This window comes from Anoplopoma fimbria, chromosome 13 (genome assembly GCF_027596085.1).
Source record: "Anoplopoma fimbria isolate UVic2021 breed Golden Eagle Sablefish chromosome 13, Afim_UVic_2022, whole genome shotgun sequence".
NCBI classification, from domain to species: Eukaryota; Metazoa; Chordata; class Actinopteri; order Perciformes; family Anoplopomatidae; genus Anoplopoma; species Anoplopoma fimbria.
The window spans coordinates 22240428-22262218 of record NC_072461.1 but is presented as its reverse complement, the minus strand read 5'-3'; the positions used below and the strand labels follow the sequence as shown (position 1 = coordinate 22262218).

The 21791-nt window shown below is 41.3% G+C and overlaps 2 protein-coding genes across 3 annotated transcripts; both read left to right on the top strand.

Annotated features, from left to right (window-relative positions):
• The first annotated feature begins 3702 nt into the window (after positions 1–3702).
• Positions 3703–4041, top strand: tal2 (T-cell acute lymphocytic leukemia 2). The gene has a single exon (XM_054611718.1). It carries the CDS (start codon positions 3703–3705, stop codon positions 4039–4041), a length of 339 nt encoding a protein of 112 aa, XP_054467693.1.
• Positions 4042–9589: 5548 nt separating this feature from the next.
• Positions 9590–21787, top strand: ugt2b3 (UDP glucuronosyltransferase 2 family, polypeptide B3). Of its 2 annotated transcripts, XM_054610642.1 has the most exons (7): positions 9601–10464; positions 17175–17801; positions 18000–18148; positions 18295–18426; positions 19431–19518; positions 19875–20094; positions 21187–21787. In XM_054610642.1, the coding sequence occupies exons 1-7, from the start codon at positions 9741–9743 to the stop codon at positions 21488–21490; spliced, it is 2244 nt and encodes a 747-aa protein (XP_054466617.1). In that variant the 5' UTR covers positions 9601–9740; the 3' UTR covers positions 21491–21787. The 2 variants fall into 2 exon arrangements, with proteins under 2 accessions (XP_054466616.1, XP_054466617.1); XM_054610641.1 differs by lacking the exons at positions 17175–17801; positions 18000–18148; positions 18295–18426; ... (1 more) ...; positions 19875–20094; positions 21187–21787 and adding exons at positions 10674–10822; positions 10935–11066; positions 12656–12743; positions 13820–14039; positions 14382–14795 and having other exon boundaries at positions 9590–10464.
• The last annotated feature ends 4 nt before the right edge of the window (positions 21788–21791 follow it).

The following is a 21791-nucleotide window of genomic DNA, read 5'->3' as shown; positions in this document are numbered from 1 at the left end:
GCACAGGAACAAAAGCTGTGGGGGCAGGACGGTCAAAGGAGTCCCCGTATGAAGGCTCGGTAAACAGCAGCAGTAATGGTGGAGTAATTGCCCCCCGACTGTACTTAAAAACCCTGAACTGAATGGGACAGGGGAGATGTTGTGGGAATGAACAGGCTGTTTAAACCAAAGCCATCCTTTACATTTGGATTCTACGCCGACTACAGCTGTAAAAGGTCACACAGCTGTTGTTATCTTTAATACCAGGCAGCAGTTAACTGTCACCTGTGTGTTTCCCTCTCCTCTGTATATAAAACCCACACAATCCCAGGAGGAGGAGGAGGAGGAGGAGGAGGAGGAAGGTTCCTGTGATTAAGGTGCACATTTGTTAGCTTAAACCTGAACTGATTTGAGACAGGACACATTACATATCAGAAGAAGCAACCCAGTATTTTGACACAATAACCAACATTACAACATGTAAACAATAAGGCACAGTGCAAAATCTTGGGAGACAAACAAAGCAATTACTAATCAATATTGGCCCAATAAGTAGTCATAAAGTGTTTCCTTTATCCCCCCCCCTAAATACAAAGTATGGACAGACCCATGCAGAATGTTAGCACAATTAGCACATTCATTGTATTTGTTTATTTCTTTTAAATATCAAGTCAAGGTTTGTTGACCAACTATATGTATTTACAATTAAATCTGCTGGTAAATATATAAATATTGACTGTTAATTTGCCAGCAATGTCACTTATGTTTGCAAGACAGATAGAATCCTTTGAGTGATGATTATTGGAAACTAAAACCATATTTATTTTATTAATTTACCTCGGTGCCAACAGGACATATTTTGATTCCCTGTATCAACTCTGAAGCAAACCTAGCTCACAAAAGTCACCCTTTGATAGCAGTGAAGGTTGTCGCCTACATTTTAAATTATTCAACTGACTGTTGTTGCTCTTCTCTGAAGCTGCAGCACTAATTTTGTGTCCAAGAATTGTCTACACATGAGTCTAATAAACACAAATACGGTATGCAATAAAAGTTCAGCAGTAACCTCTGTTATTAAAACTCCTTGCTATCAGACCTCATGAGACTGTCTTTATGAGTCATCTCATTCTGTCTCTCACAGTCTGCTAACACATGAAAATGCCACACTTTAATTCAACATAAATTATTCCACAAGTGGCGTCGTAGCTCGTCTTGCTTATTCTGCCTTCAGCTCCAACCAGCACGACAGATAAATTACAACAAATCAGGTCAAATATCTTCACCTGGCCTTGTAGGTGTGGTGTAAGTTAACTGACTGGTCAAAACAGCCTTCAGTGAGAGTGTCTGCGGACCATCAGCCTGCAGTGGAGGCTGGATGGAGCCAGAGAGCGGTGGTGCCTGGCCTGCAGGTGCAGCCTCTTGGACGTGCAGCGGGGCCCATGAATGGCCGATTCAGAAATCGGCCCCCATCGGGGCCTGTTCTCCAGGCCCCGGAGCTAATCCCAGCCCCTAATCGGATTATGTAAATTCCTACTCCACACAGAGACTTTTATGGAAGGCTGTGTCTTTGAAACAACACTTGAAGGGTGTAAAAGGAACAGTGACAATTGGTTAAACTAGACTTTTTTTTTAGCTGAACGGAGGTTGAAAGTGGGAGGCAGAGAAAAGGGGGAGAAGGAGGAGTGAGGAGTGGTTGGAGAGAGGTGAGTCAGGACGCTGTAATTTATGTGTGGCCCCTTGGAATGGCTCAACAAGATTACCATAGTCATAACAAAACACATATTGTTCGACTGTCAATCTGGATATGGTATTTTTACCTTTTGTGGCCCAATCAGGCTGAATTGAATGGCAGAGCAGGCAGTGATATCAAGGTCTTTTCCAGGAGCAGCGGACGGTGGGCTGTCCATGCCTAATGTCAGAGAAAACAGAAAGGAACAAGTGTCCACAGCAGTAAGAGAGGGATCAGAGAGATGAACGTCTCAGTTTCACTTCAATGGGAATGTATTTATCACCTTCAGAGCGAACCTTCAAGGATTAAACGAGCAAAGAATCATAAAAGCAGCAGCAAATAGTCACTTAAAAGGCTGTTGAAAAAAAAAAGAAAAAGAGACCCAGAATCCTGTCAAATGCACAAAAAAACACCAATGAAAATCATTTAAAGTGATGGTTTATGGACGAAATAATCATGAATCCACCTCCATTGGGTCTCAATGATAGAAGGGGAGGGGGAGTGTGTTTTAACAATCACCCCTCAGTTAACACCAACCTCTCTCACACTCACACTCACACACACACACACACACACACACACTCACACACACACACACAATGCCACAGAGGCTCCACGACAGCACACGTCACACAATAGGGTTCACCCTGCTATAAAATGTGGGATGCGAGCATGCGGCAGTCTTACCCCATCCCTCCCTCCTACTCTCTCTCTTTACTCTCTCCCTTCCCTCTCACTCACAAGGATCTCTCAGCGAGCATGAGAAGACACATCTGAGTGGACGTTGACAGCGGACTCGTGGACACTGATGACCTGCAGAGGACGACTCTGCAACTGAGATTTCTGCTCATTTCTACGCACGTACAGGTGAGACATTTGTGGTATATTGAAGCGTTTATTTTCCCCTTCAGGCCATGTGTTATTCAACGACGGTGTTATACAAGAGGATGTGCATATATAACAGACTTTGCATTAAGTGGAAGATCAAATTGTCTGTTTATAATGATCATTTTAGATTTTTTTTTGTTGCAGAACAGCTTTTAATTAACCAGAAAACCTCTTAAAATCAAATGTAGTAACACTTATCTTCAACCCCCCTATTTAGCATTAAATAGCACTATGTTAACATGTAATAAATGGTTTATAATGCACTGTAATGTAGTTGTTACAACATCAGCACCATATTTAAACAACCATATTGTCATTCATTATCTGCTCATACACCTGTCGTACACACATTTCTGCTATTTAGTGTGTTTTAAATTATTATTTAATCTATTTAAAGTTTATATAATGCTTGTAAATGCTAAATACTGTAGGGGGAGTTAAAGCATTTCCAAAATATATATTCAAAGTGAAAGCCTGGTTCGAGCCAAACAACCTTTTGAATATGTCCATTTATGACAAAAAGAGGAAAATAAATGAGGGTTGTATTTTTGCTGAAATAAGCAGCAAATGAAAAACTGAATCCTGGTTAATGTTTCTTGTAGGATTTTATAAATAATTTCAATCAATATCAGTAATTTATGTGCAAAAGAAAATTGTACACTAATGTCGCCAGTTTCCCTCACGCCATACATTAACTCAGTCAGTCACATTAGAATTAGGAAAATCCTGTTGTATTTTTTCCAGATAAAGTCCTGGCTCTCTAACCCTAATTAATCATTTTTGTAAATTAAATTATCCAAATAAATAGTGAAAAATTCCCTTAATTATTTCTCGCAGCCAAAGGTGGCATCTCAAAATGTTTGTGTCCAAAAGCATCCAAAACCCCAAAGATATTAAGGGAACTATCATGTATGAGAAAGACAATCATTAAAAAAAAAAAGACAAGCATAAAAAAAGACAAGTATAAAAAAAAAAAGTCTAAAATCTTCACATTTAACAAGCTGGAACTTGGCCCCCCATCATTCAATCACCAAAATAGCTGCTGATTCATTTTGTCAATCGACTAATCAATAAATCGACTGATCGTTGCAGCTCTACTCAGCACCATGACCAGGAAGGTGTTCACCAACACGAGGGAGCGCTGGCGCCAGCACAACGTCAACACCGCCTTCGCCGAGCTCCGCAAGCTCATCCCCACCCATCCTCCGGAGAAGAAGCTGAGCAAGAACGAGATCCTGCGTCTGGCCATGCGCTACATCAACTTCCTGGTGCAGCTTCTGGAGAGCCAGAGCGGTCAGCCTCCCAGCCACTCCCCCACCGCTCTGCTCACCTTTCTCAGGGGAAACATGGAGCAACTGCACTCCCCTCCTCACGCCTGGGCCCTGACCAGTGACACGGAGGTCCCGTCACCGGGGTCCAGCTGCGACAGCTCCGAGGCCTGGTAGAAACCACAAAACACACGAGAAAAGAAACGCTTGAGTGGACCTTCTGACCCTTTTCCTGGGTTTAAAAAAAAAAAACTAACTGATCTTGTCCTTCCTCAAGACTCATTTTTCTTTGCTGCATTCGTCACTCATGTGTGACTCGTGTTTCAATGCAGAAGATGCAATATTGTGTGATATTTGTGGACTCCAAACGTGGCTGAAAATGTGGGCACAGCCTCCTGATCGGTGTTGAAATTTGATTTGCGGGTGAAATATTAATTTGTATTCTGCATGGAATGGATGTGTAAAAAACCTGGATGTACAATATTCCCTTCATGTCTTCATGTTAATATTCCTTGTTGCCGGCCAGCCTGGAACTAATTGAGTTCTGCAATGACAGGGTGTTTTGCCGATGAGGAAAATGGAAGGGATTAAGGAATTTTCTCATTTCAAGCAATAGATTCGGCATTTGAATAGATAATGGCTCAGCCAGTTCTCAAGACTGCAATCGTCTCAAAATAGCCGAGGGCACTTTTTTCTTTTTTTCCCAATCGACATGCTGTTTTTTTTTCCTTGTGAAGACTAAATCTGACCTTTACTTTCATTAACAAGGTTATCTGACTTCAGACGTATCAGTTCTGTGAAAGACTTCTGCTGTTTCTCACCCGTTTTACACAACAACGTTCAGTATTGGTTGACTACAGATTTGTGATTTTTAGGATTGGGTTGAAGAATTTCGGCAAAACTGACAATCCTCTTTCAGTAATTACATGCGTCACCACACAAATATCTTTTAATTTAAATGTGTTTTGAGTTTCTGTAAAATACGCATGTCATATAGCCAAAGATTATGAATTGATTGTCTGATGTGAAGAGTGTGCTAATTATCTTCTGATACCTCGTTTGTAAGTTATTTTGGTGTGCTTGTGAATATACAGTATGTTATTTATTTGAACTATTTATTTAATAAATGATTTGATAAGAGAACACTTTCTGAATCTTTTTAATGACAGAAGTCACTCAAATCATTCATAATATCTACAGCAGGAGCTGAACTGTAGTGTGTTCACACTGAAAAAATGACAAAAGTAAGTCTGTATGCATACTTAAAGAGCAGATTTTTGAGTGTTGAAGGACATGATTGTCCCACAATGCAATGTATAAAGGAAATAGAGGAGTGTCTGGGGGGGGAAACAGCCCCAGGATCACCTAATAAAACAAAAACATTACTTAAATCCTTGGAAAAGCATTCTCAGTCGTAGTTAAATTGACATGCATTGGCACCGATACTGTATAATTTTCTGTTGGTTTGGTTTGTTATGCTTTTATGTATACTTACTGCAAAAATATAATATACTGACAATTAGTATATGCTATGAACAATTAGTTTGCAGTGTGAAATTGGGGCCCACTGATGAAATATTTTCACACTGTGTAAATCAAACTGATGTGAAGTTAAGAGCAGAGCTGCTGCCTCTTTGTTCGTGCTCAATAAGCCCAGAAACATTTGTCCACAAGTCCTGTGATGACCGTGTGGACACAAAGCTGACCTCTGCTCTCTGTCCACTGACCACAGGTCTGTGAGGAGAGCAGTGAGAGTGACAGCTTAACTTGTGACCCCGAGGACCGGAGGTCACTCTGGAGTCAAACGCTGCCCAGTTGACCGACGTGCAGATGGGAGTTTTTTTTTTTCAGGAAAGACGTCACATTGTTGTTACATGCAGTATTTTATTTGACAGCACTGAAGTCATAACTGTTAAGTGTACAGGCAGAAATAACTTGATTTCTTGAACAGAAATGACAGAAATCACTCATTTATTCCTAATTAAAACTCTAAAATCCAATATATCAATTAATAAAATGTTACTGTGCAATTAGATTAATGCTTTTTATCGGAAGAATGCCATAAAAATATTCAAAAGACAACAGATGAAAATCTTCTATAGTTCTTCTATAGGGCATCAGCTGAAGATTGTTTTCATTGTTGATTTATAAATCTTTTTTTTCAATTAATCGATTAATTGATTAGTCAGCAAATCGGAAAACAGTAAAAAATATATTGAGTACAAAGTCGCATCTTCAAATAACTAATTTTGTCACAGCAATCCAAATCAAAAAAATCATATTCTGTTACAATAAAATAAAACTGAGAAAAATCAGCTGCTACCAGAAAATATTTGTAACTTATTAATAACATAGGCACCAAAATCAATTCAATCAGCTTTCCATCAATCAACAAACTGAGAAATGTGTTTCACCAATTCTAGTTCCAATATCCACAGTTTAGTTTGCACCCGTCTCCTTGTTTGTCATTTAAAACCAAGGTCAGACATTTACATGCCTAATCGCCTATTGTGACTGTAGAAAATGTGTCCCGTTTTTTCAGGCAAAAGGCTGCAACTAACTGAGCTGAAGAGTAAACACTGAGTTGGTTTTGGGCGCTTTTCACCCCCGGCTGTTAAACTCCGGCTAATGGTGTGTAAACGGAGCAGAGAGGGCAGCTGGACATATACTGACTGGAGGCCTGTGGGAACTGACAGGTGACTCTTTGTAATCCTGCAAACATACAAAATAAATCATATTGAGCTGGGAGAGTGAAAACAACTGTACAGAGGAGTCTGCCTCTCCCAAAGCATGAATTTGGGAGGGATTTACCTCTTGTGCAATTTCACAGCGAATTGAGCAATTTCATGGTGAACTGAAGAAGAAAAAAAAAAACTACTCTGGTTATTAATAGCTGTACTTCCTGGTAACATGAGATGCAATATTAAAACTGTTTACTTCTTTGTACGTTGAATGTTTTGGTGTATTTTAGACTCCTTAATGTTTCATAAATCAGTATTCATTTGAAACTAAATAGGGAGGCACGTGTTTGCTTTTTGCACACATGCTATCAGGCTGTGAAATGCATTTTGCTGATACACCCATATTTACAGAAAGCGCTCAATCACAATATGAGCATTACTCTGACCTCAATTTTCTAGCAGAATTACGAAACCCTGTATTGAAAATAATAACAAATCTGTACGCTTCTCATTCCCTGCACCATGTATATTTGCCCGACTGACTATTCTCTCCCAAAGTATGAGGGTAATCGTCTATTGAGAGCACATTTCCTTATCAGCGTCTAGCACACTGTCTGAATCTGTTATCACAATGGGCCAGATCAGTGCAGGCAGCCCCTCGCTCTCCCGGCTGAGGCTCCCATGAAAAAGAATTTCTGGAGTTGGGTGCCAACCGATAGGCCCTGAGCTCTTTATCCCCTTAAAGCCAATTCACACTCTGCATGTTTAAATATCTCAGCTCAACCCCTGCCCTCCCCCGTCACTGCACTCAGGCCCCCTCCTTCCTCCCTTTTCCTCTCCCTTTTCCTCTCTCTCTCTCTCTCTCCCCTCCACGGCTGCGAGTCCAAGCGTGGACTGCCGCCTCGGCCGACCTGCAGCCCGGATGGATGGGTGGGTGGGTGGGATGCAGGTGCAGGCTCGTTGGGAGGGTGAGAGAGAGAGAGAGAGAGAGAGAGAGAGAGAGAGAGAGAGAGAGAGAGGAGGGGAGTCACCCTATTGTTGGGCTGGACAGCACCCTCTCTCCTCTGGAGCACCCTCTGATGGGGGAGCCCACTGACAATCACGCATCCTAATCTGATTATGCAAATATCTACTTCAAAAAGCAATGCGCTGTAACCCTTAGCCCGTGGTGGAGAGACAGCGCCAGCAAGGAGGACAAGGAGGAGAGGAAGCAGCAGGAATGCAGTGACTGAAGCGTAGATTGTGCATTTTGACCTTGTATTTAATTTCATCTGGAGTTCAACATTAAGAAGGAATGATTCTCCGATCGTATGTAACACCGTGATATATCTATCATTAGCTTCCCTCACACGTACCCTGAACCACCAGGGGAGTCTGAGGACGACACAGTATACACTTAAACACTCTGAATGGCCACTGACTCCCTCAACAGGGCATTGAATTCAATATTCAAATGCTTATTGTTTTTCCAGACGCTCCTGAATCCAGCGTCAAAAGGAATCTACAATGTTAATGAGGGGGCCAAAGTACCCAGAGTTAAGGTTTAGACGCCCAAACAGTCGCATGTGACATTTCCCAACAAACGGTGCACACCCTCAACGCCACTGATTCCTAAAAGGCCCGGTCGACAACCCCCCCGCCTACCCTAATGTTCACACCGAGCTGACCCCTCTGGCCCCAGCCGGTTTCTGAAATCAGCTGCCTCATTCGACTGCTGGATACATCTCTAAAACAAGAGTCTAGAGCCAGGCTGGCAGCTCTGTGAGGCGGAACTTAGGCACGAAATGCTAACATGCTCACAATGACACTGTTGAAACCCTGTCAAGACAGGGCCTTCACCATTGCTGCCACCTCACTTTGAAACACTCTCGCCCAGCACCTCAGAGATTCTCTGTTACTCGCCACTTTCAAAACTGCACTTAAAACTCATCTATTTAAATCTGCTTTCAACCTGTGATGCTAGTTATGTATGCTTTTCTTATTGTTTTGTTTATTACATTATTATTATATAGTTATAATGTCATCTCTCTGCCTTGTTAGCATTGTTATTGCTTTTATTGTTTCTGTCTTTACCAAGTAAACTGCCTTTTGGTACCTTTTAAAATGCCATAAATATAAAATGTATTATTATTAATATTTATGTTCAAAATGTTAGCATGCTAACATTTGCTAATTAGCATGAAACATAAAGTGCAGCTGAGGCTGATGGGAATGCCACTAGTTCTTCAGGTATTTGGTCATAAACCAACATGTTAGACAAAACAGAACATTTGACCAAATGATGGGATCACCAATCTTATTACAATTCATCCTGACGCGTTTCCACACATAAAATATTTGTAGAGACGTTTAACTCAAAATCACAAAAGTCAAAATAATGGTGGCGACAGAGACAAAGTCAGTGGTTCACTAAAGTAATTCAGATACACCGTCTGAGAACAATGAATATCTGTGCAAAATACTTTAGGAGTCATCCTCAAATATCCAGGTCAATCAATTGTCAAGACTTTTCAATAAAAAAGAAAAATGTCAACCACTTGGTTGCACTAAGGCAAAGTCAGGGGACCACAAAAGTCAACTTCATTTTCTGGGGACCATGAATGTTTAAAATATAAAATGTCATGTCAACCCAATAAAATACTGAAGAAAAGAACTGCACTGCCGTACCTTGAGCCACATACAACAACTCTAGAAATGTGCCTTTAAAAGATTTCCCTCTCTCACAAAAACCAACACATCTTTGGTTACACTCACACGGAAATTCTTGCACAGGCCCCCCCACACACACCCACACACACCCATCACACACACACACGGACACACCACATCCTCAAATTACTGCAGTGTGTCCAAGCCAACATATCTGAAATCTTTATCAGTCTGTTATTTCACTCCATCGCTCCACAGCTGACAAGAATCTGGGATTCTGGAGCTTTTACTTTCCCTTTGTGGGTCTCTGGTTCAGGTTAGCAACTACTTTGTTTTTTGAATACTGACTTAACTTTACAGCCATTACCTTTTACCTCTTAACATTTGCTTCGGGTGTGTGAATGTGTGTGTTATATAACATGTCATGCAGCACAAAGAATAGCTAAGAGCAAGAGTTCAGCTTTGTTTAGTTAATGATTAGATTTCTAGGAGCAGATTTAAATAAGGTTAGGAGCAGGCAAGCTTTCACCCAGACACACAGTCACCATGAAGTTGGAGCAGCATCTCTCTGTTTGTGTCCTGCTGGTACTTTGTGGGACATGGAGCGCAAACGGAGGGAACATTTTGGTTTGGTACACCGAAGGCAGCCACTGGATTAACATGAAGCCTGTGCTGGAGACGCTGATCGACAGGGGACACCAGGTGACGGTTCTGGTCCCGAGCACGTCGATGTTCATGAACCCCAATGAGCCTTCTCGCTTTGGCTACGAACCCTTCAACGTCTCTGTCTCAATGGAGACCATGGAGGAGTTCATGAAAGAGTTCCTTCACTTCTCCATGAACGAGATGGACCACATGAGTTACATACAGATTTACATCAGATTCATGGATCTGATGAAGGACAACTTGAAGTATTCTTTGAAGTATTTGGACGGCGTGCTGAAATCAGAATCCATCATGAAGAAGCTGAAGGAGGCAAAATATGACCTTCTCCTGTCCGACCCCGTCTATCCCGGCAGTGACTTGGTAGCAGACATTCTGGGCGTCCCCCTGGTCTTCTCCTTGCGGTTTTCCTTTGCCAATAACTGGGAGAGACATTGTGGTCAGGTACCAGCTCCTCCTTCCTTTGTCCCTGGTGCTATGAGCAAACTAACAGACAAGATGGACTTCTCCAAAAGAGTGTGGAACTTCCTCTTCTACGCATTGCAGGACACGGTTCTCGAAAACATTATGTGGAAAGAACTCGATAAATATTATTCCGAAGTCAAAGGTGAGTAATAACTATCATACATGTATCAACACATTTTTTAGGACTGCGTAAAGTCCGAATGATTATTGGATTAATTGCAATGCTTTTAAATCAAGTCACCTTTGTCAACACTTATTTTAAGCAAATAAAATATAAAAAATAAGCTATCTGAAGTAACGGTAATACTTTTCAAGCAGTGGCTGTCATTGATTACTTTTGTTTTGTGACAGGAACACCCACCAGTGCCTGTGAGATGATGGGCAGAGCAGATATCTGGTTGATGCGAACCTACTGGGATTTTGATTTCCCGCGTCCTTTCCTCCCTAACTTCAAATTTGTTGGTGGGATTCACTGCAGACCTGCTAAACCGTTACCAGAGGTAGGGCTGTCTCTACAGTATTCCTGACTTTAACAATAAAGAGTATAAGCCTTTAAAAAGAGAGAAAATAAAATACTGGTTGGTTTGCATTGAGATAATGTTGTTCTTGCAGGACATGGAGGAGTTTGTGCAGAGTTCTGGAGACGCTGGCATTGTGGTCTTCACTTTGGGATCGTTCATCAAGAACATCACTACAGAGAAAGGAAACATGATCGCCTCAGCCCTCGCTCAGATCCCACAAAAGGTCAGAGGACAATCTCTATTTGTCCAATATTCATTAACTGTCACTGTACAACACAGGGTTGCACAACGAAATGCAGTTAGAGTTCCTTTATGCTACTCAAAAGAAAGCAAATCAAAAAGAATCTTGCATTCCTGTAGTGCATCTTGTGAATTTGCATCAGGAGGAATGTACACAGCAGCAACAAAACACTGGTGTTTTCCACGGACAGATAATATGGCTGTTTAACATTAAAATAAATTGACTTCAGGGAAACATTGTTCATCTACTTTGACTATATTGGAGCACCAAGCATCACCGATGCAAACATAGAGTCCACCTCCCCCTCGTCCAAAAGTCCTGCACAGAGTCAATCCGCCTGGCAAGTAGTTACAAAAGCCCAATCCGGGATGCCACGACGGAGCCAGGTTTCTGCACAGATGTGGGCACATCAGTCTCCAAGCATGTCATCCATTCAACTCTCCTGCGACCGGACCGGATCAGTCAGGAGCAGGCCGAGTAGTAGAACCGTCCTCGGTCCAAGCTGGGCCAGCCTAGCTCTTAATGATAAATATGGGTGCTACTGGCTCCTGTATCTGCATGCACTGCTGTCACCATGGTAACAGAACTGGAATAAAAATGAATGACGCCGTACTAGTCCATGGATGTATAAAAAGAACTGGATACAGCTTTGGAGGCCGCAGGGTTGAGCTAGTCTCCACTATCAGCTCAAGCCTATCGCATTTTACACTGCATGAATTAGCCTAGAAGCTAGCAGACTTTTCCTTACTCATAACTGTCACTTTTACTTGGTTTAAGGTCAAGCCCACACATTCATGGGTGTTTTTGTATATGCAGCGTTTTCTATAGGTTTTTGGACTGTTGTTTCAGAATATGCGTCATTATCTTCTTTGTGAAGTGTAACTAATGATGCAACATGTCAAGCAACGGCAGCAAAAAATACATCCATGAATTTTGGAAGAGGCCAAAGTACCTTGCTAACAGGACATTTTGGCCCAACCTGCCTTCTGGCCTTAACAGCGCTTCAACTGTGTTTTTGCGTTCTCATGTGGACGGAACATTTTGCAGGCCTTTGGGCGCACTGATATGAAAACACTGCATCCCCTCTCCATACAAATAATGTATGCATATAGGTCCTGTTTGTGCATGTGTCATTCTATGCAATTAACAAAAACACAGGAAACAAAATGTTACCGTGACTTTACAGCAGGCCACTGCTACTAAAATTATTAGGATGGGTTAAAATGCAAAGGTCAAATTCCATGTATTCATACTATATATGTGAGGACTAAAATAATAAGGTAGGAGGTTAACAGCAACACCTGTTTTGAAGATCATGGTAATAAAGTTATAGTGACACAGCATTATATTCTAGTTAAATCAAGATAGTAAGACAGGTCGTAAGGCTGGGAGAAGAATAAATATGGAACCTAATCACAGATTACCTTAAAAAACTATTTAGTAACCAAAGAGTTGGTTTTGTTATAAAATACAACAACTTTCTCTCTTTATTCAGTATTTATTGTTAAATGTACTCCTATGCATTATATTTTGACCAATACTTAGCACTGTGTTATTACTGTTGTTTGTAGGTGCTGTGGAGATACAGTGGAGAAAAACCAGCAACTCTGGGTGCCAACACCAGAACATACGACTGGATCCCTCAGAATGACCTGCTGGGTAAGTAAAGCTTTTATAAAATCTACTGAACAGGCCTTTGAAAGTAATCCTCATTACTTTTACTTTTAAATGAAATGGGGTATCCACCGCTTTTTTCTCATATTTGGTTTGACAGTACAAAATCCTAAAGGATAAACAGTAAGATAGAAAACAAAGTTACTTTATGAATTACATTATGGGACAAAAGTGTCCATCAACAGTACACAAAAAAATGAAGGGCTGGTTAGTTTACATACTGATTGTTTTGAGAATAATTCCTGTCACTTTTTAAGAGTGAATACACTACATACTCAAAACCTGCTTTCAGTAGATTTGGTAAATTGTATGTAATTGGGACACAGTTTATGCCTGACTTAATCTGTATAAATAAAATGCAGAATCTCTAGGCTATGGGACAATATTTTTTCGAACAGTAAGTAATCCGGTTGCTGTTTGTAGTCCCAGTAGTATTGAACCACCACATTGGAGCGGGCTTTGATTAAATGCAGGTAAACAGTCCGTGTGGAAAGCAATCGAGGCGCAAGGCATTGGCCGAAATACAAATCCCAGAACCCATTGGCTATTGTCTGACAACTCTTTAGCCTTTTATTATCTTAAAATGAGCTTGTAAACCTGCAACGTGTGAAACAATCTGACGTCGTCTCTCAACTACAACTCCGGTCTGGCATCTCCAGTTGCTTATCGTGATGTAAACAATGAACAAGCACGGAAAAAGGAAGTCTTGGACTGGATATCCGGTTGCTAAACAGGAACCCTGAAATAATGGCAGGTGCCCTCAGATACTAAAGAGTTTTCAGATGGAGAGCTGATGGGTTCCAAGCTTTTGCCCGAATTGGACCAACACCAATAAAGTGTCTAAGAGGTGAACTAAAAGGACAAATCTATGAGGTAGGAGCTTGTGTGTATGATTGCCAATTTCTGGAGTTTTTCCAGAATCTCAAGCCAGCATCCACTCACAAGCCTTTGCTAATGTTCAGTATATTTTTATAGTAGTCATATCATACAGAAGTGAAAATATTTGCTTTACCAGCCTGGAGAGATTGATGTATGTTTCATAATTTTCGATACCCTATCAGGTCACCCCAAGACCAGAGTGTTCATCACCCATGGTGGCACAAATGGGATCTACGAGGCCATCTACCACGGTGTTCCCATGGTGGGCATCCCCATGTTCGCTGACCAGCCAGACAACATGGTCCACGTTGCGGCAAAGGGAGCCGCAATTACTGTAGACCTGAACTTCATGAAGACTGAGGACCTTAGAGATGCAGTCAATGCTGTCATCAATGAGAAATCGTAAGTTCTTTTCACTGATTTTCACTTTTTAGGGTAATAAGAAGGTAATGAAAACTGACTGCCTTTATTGGAGAGCACACATTAATAATTCGTAAGACATGCCATAAAGGAGACATGGTGTAATGCAGTATGACAGAGTTCAATTACCATAGAGTTTGAAGGTCAAAGAAATTACAAAACTGCTGGATAGTCTTTTCCCCTTTGTATAATGTCTTCCCTGTGCAATTTTTTTAGTTTTAAAATACTTGAAAAACTAGAAAACTAAAACAGTCAACCCTTTTTCAAAATGAAATACATGTAGCGCCTTAATCCCCATTTTCACCTGTATGTCTGCATTCATAGGTACAAGGAGAACGCCTTGTGGCTGTCCAGCATCCACCACGACAGACCAATGAGTCCTCTAGATGAGGCTGTATTCTGGATCGAGTTCACCATGAGAAACAAAGGGGCCGAGCACCTGAGGGTCCAGGCCCACAAGCTCACCTGGTACCAGTATCACAGCCTGGATGTCCTGGCCTTCCTCCTCGCCGTTGTTCTGATCCTCGTACTCCTCTTCATCAAGACCTGCAGTTACTGCTTCCGGAGGTGCTTTGGCAGAAAGGGAAAGACAAAGAGAAAGGCTGAGTAGCTGACTGAACTGAGATGTAGTTGGTAAAAAAACTGATGGGTGAAAATACCAACCACTCACTAGTTGTCTTGTTTGACTTATAAAATGTAACCACAAAGCCCTGGATTGCAATTTGTGGCTTGGGACAACTCCAAACAAAAAAACAACACTCAGAAAATCACTTTACAATGTCCAGTGTTCTTATGAAACTCCATACGATGTTGTAATATTTGTCATCTTCGCAAGGGGATAATGAGATCTTGTGTGCATGAGTGAGTGAGCGAGTGTGTGCATGAAAGCATCTCTCTGTCTGTCCACAGCTTATCTCGCATACTGCAGCACCAAACTGCGTAATATTTGGGGTGTATTTGTATTTATGATACTGCCATTAATTGACTGCTGACTGCTCATTAATTTATCTTAACCAGCCCCCGGCCGGTTTTGGGCCGTAATGATCACACCGGAGTACATCGCAGAGACGCAGGCTGTATTTGAAAACCATCCTAACGTAGCTACTGCATGCTGCATAATTAATTAGTGTTCTGCATACTGCCCACCTATATGAAGGACTGTGTATGATTTTACCAGCAGACTGTTCACACCTAATTATGCTCAAGCAACAGCCGGGTTGGTCTCTAGGCACTCTGCCTAATTCCAAACAGGCATTATTTGGATAAACAGACCACATAGTGGGAATCTGAATGGTTAATTTCTTGCATTTAGAAAATTAAACTTAATAGAGGGACTAATAACAGCTTAAACAGTTTCCTCAGTAGACTTTAAGGCTAAATAAATGCTTCAAGTTGTGGTTATGCAGCAGACATATGCATAGATTAAAATGAGAATGTACTGTATCTGTGCAAGTGTAAAAACATGTGTGATATACTTGCAGCCTAGATGATGGGTTAACCAATTGTGGGTTATATTCATTCAATCTAACATTACAGCAGTGGTTGTTGTGGACAATCTTGGCAGAGATCTGCAGAGTGCAATTTTTCTATTTTCACTTGTTATGTCACCAGGAAGTCAGGTTCAGTCAACCAAGTCTGACACACTGAAATAAAAACATGGTCAACCTCTATGGACACAATTACCTTGTATTTGCTTTCAAATATATGCAAGCAGTTTTATTGTTTGCTCCTTCATGTATCAACGCTAAATTGCTGATATTGTAATTGTAATTTTGGAAGAAACAAAAAACAAAGAAAATTATTTTTCATGCTGCTCATTTTATTCTTCTAATGAGTTACTATCACTAGTCATGTACCAACATGTATCTTTTGTGCTGCTTAAACTGTCTTTTTAATTTAATTGAGGCTGCTAATGAAACTTCCACACATTAGTCGGAGTTGATGTTAACATGAAGAAGATCTTAAAAAAAAAATCTCACCATTTCACAATCCAGAAATGGAAGACCCCAAACAGCTCATGTTAGAGGGATGTCTGGGGACAGTCGACACTAACCCATCCAGGCTGAGGGAATCATGGACCTGCACCTGGTGAAGACTATACAAAACAATATTATTAAAAAATATATATATATATCCGACATTTCCCCGCTTGTACATGTGAGGATGTTTTAGGAGGGTCGCTGTCTTTTCGTACCTGAAACACCTGACATCCAGGTACTCCCAAAACTTTCTCACAGCAGCTGTAGCTTGTCTCCACTCCACCTGGCACAGTTTGAAAATGTACAAAATGATCTGATTGTGTATATGTATAATAACACTTTTGGAACATTTGCAATGTTTTTAAGACATAAAATAATGGTACACTCACCTTCCTTTGTAACTTCTTTCCCATAGTGGTAATCTCACTCGCAGATCTTCTTGAGGGCTTAAGTCTACAAAACAAAAAAAAATGAACACATCAGATCACATTAAATGAACTGAGAAAAGAAACCCTCACTCCAAACAGAGCACAGGTTTAGAGTGCCCTCTAGTGATGAAATATGAGAAAAGCAGCGTATTTTCCTGGAAGTATATTTTTTCTTACCGACCTGATTGTGCTTCTTATTGTCAGCAAAAAGAAGAGCAACCAGCATTATCAATCTCTTGCTGATGAAATATGAATGATATAACAACTGGGATCTGGGGTCTGTTTTTGCTTTATGTTTGTGGCTTTCTGGTAAAGGTTAGAGAAAATTATTGTATTTAAATACTGACCTTTAACTTTACAGCCATTACCTTTTACCTCTTTACATTTGCTTCGGGTGTGTGTGTGTGTGTGTGTGTGTGTGTGTGTGTGTGTGTGTGTGTGTGTGTGTGTGTGTGTGTGTGTGTGTGTCTGTGTGTTATCTAACCGGTCATGCAGCACAAAGAATATCTAGGAGCCAGAGTTCAGCTTTTTTAAGTTAATGATTATATTTCTAGGAGCGGATTTAAAATAAGGGTTGGAGCACAGCAAGCTCTCGCCCGCTCAAACAGTCACCATGAAGTTGGAGCAGCATCTCTCTGTTTGTGTCCTGCTGGTACTTTGTGGGACATGGAGCGCAAACGGAGGGAACATTTTGGTTTGGTACACCGAAGGCAGCCACTGGATTAACATGAAGCCTGTGCTGGAGTCGCTGATCGACAGGGGACACCAGGTGACGGTTCTGGTCCCGAGCGCGTCGATGTTCATGAACCCCAATGAGCCTTCTCGCTTTGGCTACGAACCCTTCAACGTCTCCGTCTCAATGGAGGCCTTGGAGGAGTTCATGAGAGAGTTCCTTCACTTCTCCATGTATGAGATGGATCATTTGAGCTACGTGCAGCTTTACATCAGATTCATGGATCTGATGAAGCAAGACCTGAAGTATTCTTTGAAGTATTTGGACGGCGTGCTGAAATCAGAATCCATCATGAAGAAGCTGAAGGAGGCAAAATATGACCTTCTCCTGTCCGACCCCATCTATCCCGGCAGTGACTTGGTAGCAGACATTCTGGGCGTCCCCCTGGTCTTCTCCTTGCGGTTTTCCCTAGCCCATAACTGGGAGAGACATTGTGGTCAGGTACCGGCTCCTCCTTCCTTTGTCCCTGGTGCTATGAGCAAACTAACAGACAAGATGGACTTCTCTGAGAGAGTGTGGAACTTCCTCTTCTACGCATTGCAGGACATTGTGATTGATCATGTTAGTTGGATAGAACTCGATAAATATTACTCCGAAGTCAAAGGTGAATTACTCAAACACAAGAATTGCTGTGTAACTTTGTTTTTTATAAGGACGACATAATGTCCAGTGATGATTTATTAGCTGTGGATTCTTTGCACTGGTTTAATATCCAGTCACTTTTGTCAAAAAAATTGTATTTTCAGATAATACAATGAAAGTCTGTCCAGAGCTGTCATTGATTACTTTTGTTTTGTGACAGGAACACCCACCAGTGCCTGTGAGATGATGGGCAGAGCAGATATGTGGTTGATACGAACCTACTGGGATTTTGATTTCCCGCGTCCTTTCCTCCCTAACTTCAAATTTGTTGGTGGGATTCACTGTAGACCTGCTAAACCGTTACCAGAGGTAGGGCTGTCTCCATTCTCACAGGCCTATTCATGTTTTATATTACACCTCTACAGTAATCCTGAATTAAACAATAAAGAGAATGGGCCCTTAAATGCCTTTAAAAATACTGGTTGGTTTGCATTGAGATAATGTTATTCTTGCAGGACATGGAGGAGTTTGTGCAGAGTTCTGGAGACGCTGGCATTGTGGTCTTCACTTTGGGATCGTTCATCAAGAACATCACTACAGAGAAAGGAAACATGATCGCCTCAGCCCTCGCTCAGATCCCACAAAAGGTCAGAGGACAATCTCTATGTACCAACTGGATTTAACTTGAATGACCTCCAAGAGCAGTTTTAGTGGCACAGTATTGCACTTATGCTTGCATTGCTTTGTCACATAACAAGGACTATTTTAAAGGCTCTCCTTGTAAATAGGTTCAAGGAGGGTTTTTAGGAGTTATTTAACAACTATATAGTTAGTGAATAAAAAATGTTTCGACTGATGTCCTTAAACGCAATTACTTTCTTCAGAGTCACTGCTTGAAACTGCAGTGTCAGCTAACAAACATAAACAAAGGCAAGAAACTGTTAACTGTAAAGAATGACCTTATCTGAAGTAAGGTTTATGTCTAAAATTCATTCTCAAACCACGCTGGCATTCCACAAAAACAACATAACCAACAAGATAAGGAAGGAGGTCATCAGCAACGCATGATTTGTAGTTAATGATAATAAATGGAGGTTAAGTAAGAATGACATGGCATTTTCTTTCTGGTTGAAACAGGAGACTGGGACATGACGAAAGGCAAGGAGAAAAAATCTAAAGTGTTGGTCAAAAGACTAGGTTGAAACCTTGTATATGGCTGAACCATGTATGGACAATGTTATAAAATGTGGGGATATTGTTACAGGGACAGTCAGCAGTAGTGTCCAACACTAAGGAGAAGTGTAAAATATGTTTGGTTCATCACAAAACTGTGGCGGCTGCTTTATGACTGATGATAAATGATCACTGAAAGTCATGCCAATGTATTTCCTGCTTGCCAGAAAGAAAAAAAGGGAACAAATTCTAATTCTAAACAAAGTCTAATCTTCGTATTGACCAGCCCAATCAGATGAGAATCAGAAAATTCTGATTTGGGAGCAGCCTTACATTTTCCAAATATAAGTACTGGCGGTCTTTTTTTCAGTTTTTTTCTCATTGTTTAAATGTACTGCCGTTGTATATTATGATATAAAATTAGTATTGTGTCTAAAAGTTTAAAAAAAAAAAGTTTAAAAAAAACTGTTGTTTATAGGTGCTGTGGAGATACAGCGGAGAAGCTCCAGCGACTCTCGGTGCCAACACCAAAATATACGACTGGATCCCTCAGAATGACCTGCTGGGTAAGTAAGGCTTTTATAAAAGCTACTGAACAGGCCTTTGGCAGTTATCTTCCTGACTTATTAATACAACAGGGTATCCACAACATTTTGTTTTTCTTCATTATTTAGTTTGACAACACAAAATCCTTACAGACTACCTCAAAACCTTGAGGTAGTGACTTGTGTTGTCAGATTGTAGTTTTCTGCACTCTGATATAGTATCCACACACAAACCATTGCCTATGTTCAGTAAACCTCCATAGTAGTCAGATCATGCAGTAGATAGAAAGTAGAAAATATAGTAGAAAAGTTGGCTTTTAAAAGCCACTCTTGACTGAGAAAGTTATGCATGTTTCATAATTTTTGTTCCCAATAAGGTCACCCCAAGACCAGAGCGTTCATCACCCATGGTGGCACAAATGGGATCTACGAGGCCATCTACCACGGTGTTCCCATGGTGGGCATCCCCATGTTCGCTGACCAGCCAGACAACATGGTCCACGTTGCGGCAAAGGGAGCCGCAATTACTGTAGACCTAAACTTCATGAAGACTGAGGACCTTAGAGATGCAGTCAATGCTGTCATCAATGAGAAATCGTAAGTTCCTTATCGTAAGAGCTCTGTGCGCAGTGGCATAGGAATCAGCCGTTTTTCCTCCACCTGTTCAATAGACTTTCTAGAGTAGCAGGCAGATAACGATATGGCTTTGAGTCAATTTAACAGCTCCAAGGACAAAAGATTAAAGTAAAAAGACGCATTTTCAGTATCAACGTCATCCATTACGCAGTCTAAACCTCAGAGCTGTGTTGTAGGGAGCAAAAGCTTGTGGTAGGGTCTCCCAAGGCAAATTTGACTCAGGGGAGGGGCCAGACTAAATGACTCACAGACCCCATGAACCAGCATAAAAAGGAGTGGCAGCTTCTTGTCCAGATAGGTAAACTGGTACCCCCTTTGTGAAGCTAGATCTTAGACGGAAGCTCCTAGTGGCTGAGCCTTGTCTGTTGGGCCCAGTCCAAAAACTCTGAGCATGGAAGGGGTTCGGGAAGGCTTTCGAGAGGAGACTTTTGGGCGGCCTCATGGAAGTTCTGGCAACTCAAAAAGTAGGCATGGGACGATATAACAGATTTCATGTCACAATTATCCTTTGTGAATCTCAATATTATTTTGATATTCATGAAAAATATGCTCTCAGCATGTTGACGGCGAGCCGGCGGGTCACAGCTAACGGTGTTAACACTGCAAACTACTCCAGAACTCTTCTGGAGAGATTATGCACCCGGCTTGGGAACGCCTAGAGATTTCCCAGAAGGAGCTGGAAAACGTTTCTAGGGAGAAGGATGTCTGGATTCTCACGCTAAGCCTGCTGCCATCCCGACCTTACCCCGGATAAGCAGAAAATGGAGGGCTCACATTAATAATTCAGAAGAAAGATTGATGACATGCCATAAAAGAGCCATGGCCTAATGTAGTATGTCAGTTGAATTAATACTACAAAGTTTCAAGGTCACAGAGAAATTACCATCGGCTCCCCTCATTAGGATTTTGGTTTTTAGATACATGAGACTAAAAGTTCATGCTTTTTTTTCTGTTAATTGACATGATTGGCTGGCCAAAGAAAGAAAAGTATAAAAGTAAAAAATACATACAACGCATTAATCCACATTTTCACCTGTATGTCTGCATTCATAGGTACAAGGAGAACGCCTTGTGGCTGTCCAGCATCCACCACGACAGACCAATGAGTCCTCTAGATGAGGCTGTATTCTGGATCGAGTTCACCATGAGAAACAAAGGGGCCGAGCACCTGAGGGTCCAGGCCCACGAGCTCACCTGGTACCAGTATCACAGCCTGGATGTCCTGGCCTTCCTCCTCGCCGTTGTTCTGATCTTCGTACTCCTCTTCATCAAGACCTGCAGTTACTGCTTCCGGAGGTGCTTTGGCAGAAAGGGAAAGGGAAAGACAAAGACAAAGACAAAGAGAAAGGCCGAGTAGCTGACTGAAGTAAATGGTGAAAAACTGATGGGGGGGGGGAAATCCACATTAGTTGTCTTATTGGTCTAAATGATGTAATGTAAACACAAAACCCTGGATTGTAATTTATGGCTTGAGACCAGTAATCATCGCAAAACAACAAAACATTTTTAAAGTGTGCAGTATTCTTGTGAAATGATGTACCATGTGCTGTAATTTGTACATTTCATTCCCGCCAAAAAGTAAAGTCATTTATTATCCTTTACATGCACAAATACCATGTATTTGCTTTCCAATAAACATGCATGTGGACCTCTTGCTG

Coding starts and splice junctions, on each gene's coding strand:
- tal2 (XM_054611718.1), top strand. CDS start 3,703: ATGACCAGGAAGGTGTTCACCAACACGAGGGAGCGCTGGCGCCAGCAC.
- ugt2b3 (XM_054610642.1), top strand. CDS start 9,741: ATGAAGTTGGAGCAGCATCTCTCTGTTTGTGTCCTGCTGGTACTTTGT. Junction 18,149..18,294: donor CTGCTAAACCGTTACCAGAG/GTAGGGCTGTCT, acceptor TTATTCTTGCAG/GACATGGAGGAGTTTGTGCA. Junction 19,519..19,874: donor CCCTCAGAATGACCTGCTGG/GTAAGTAAGGCT, acceptor GTTCCCAATAAG/GTCACCCCAAGACCAGAGCG.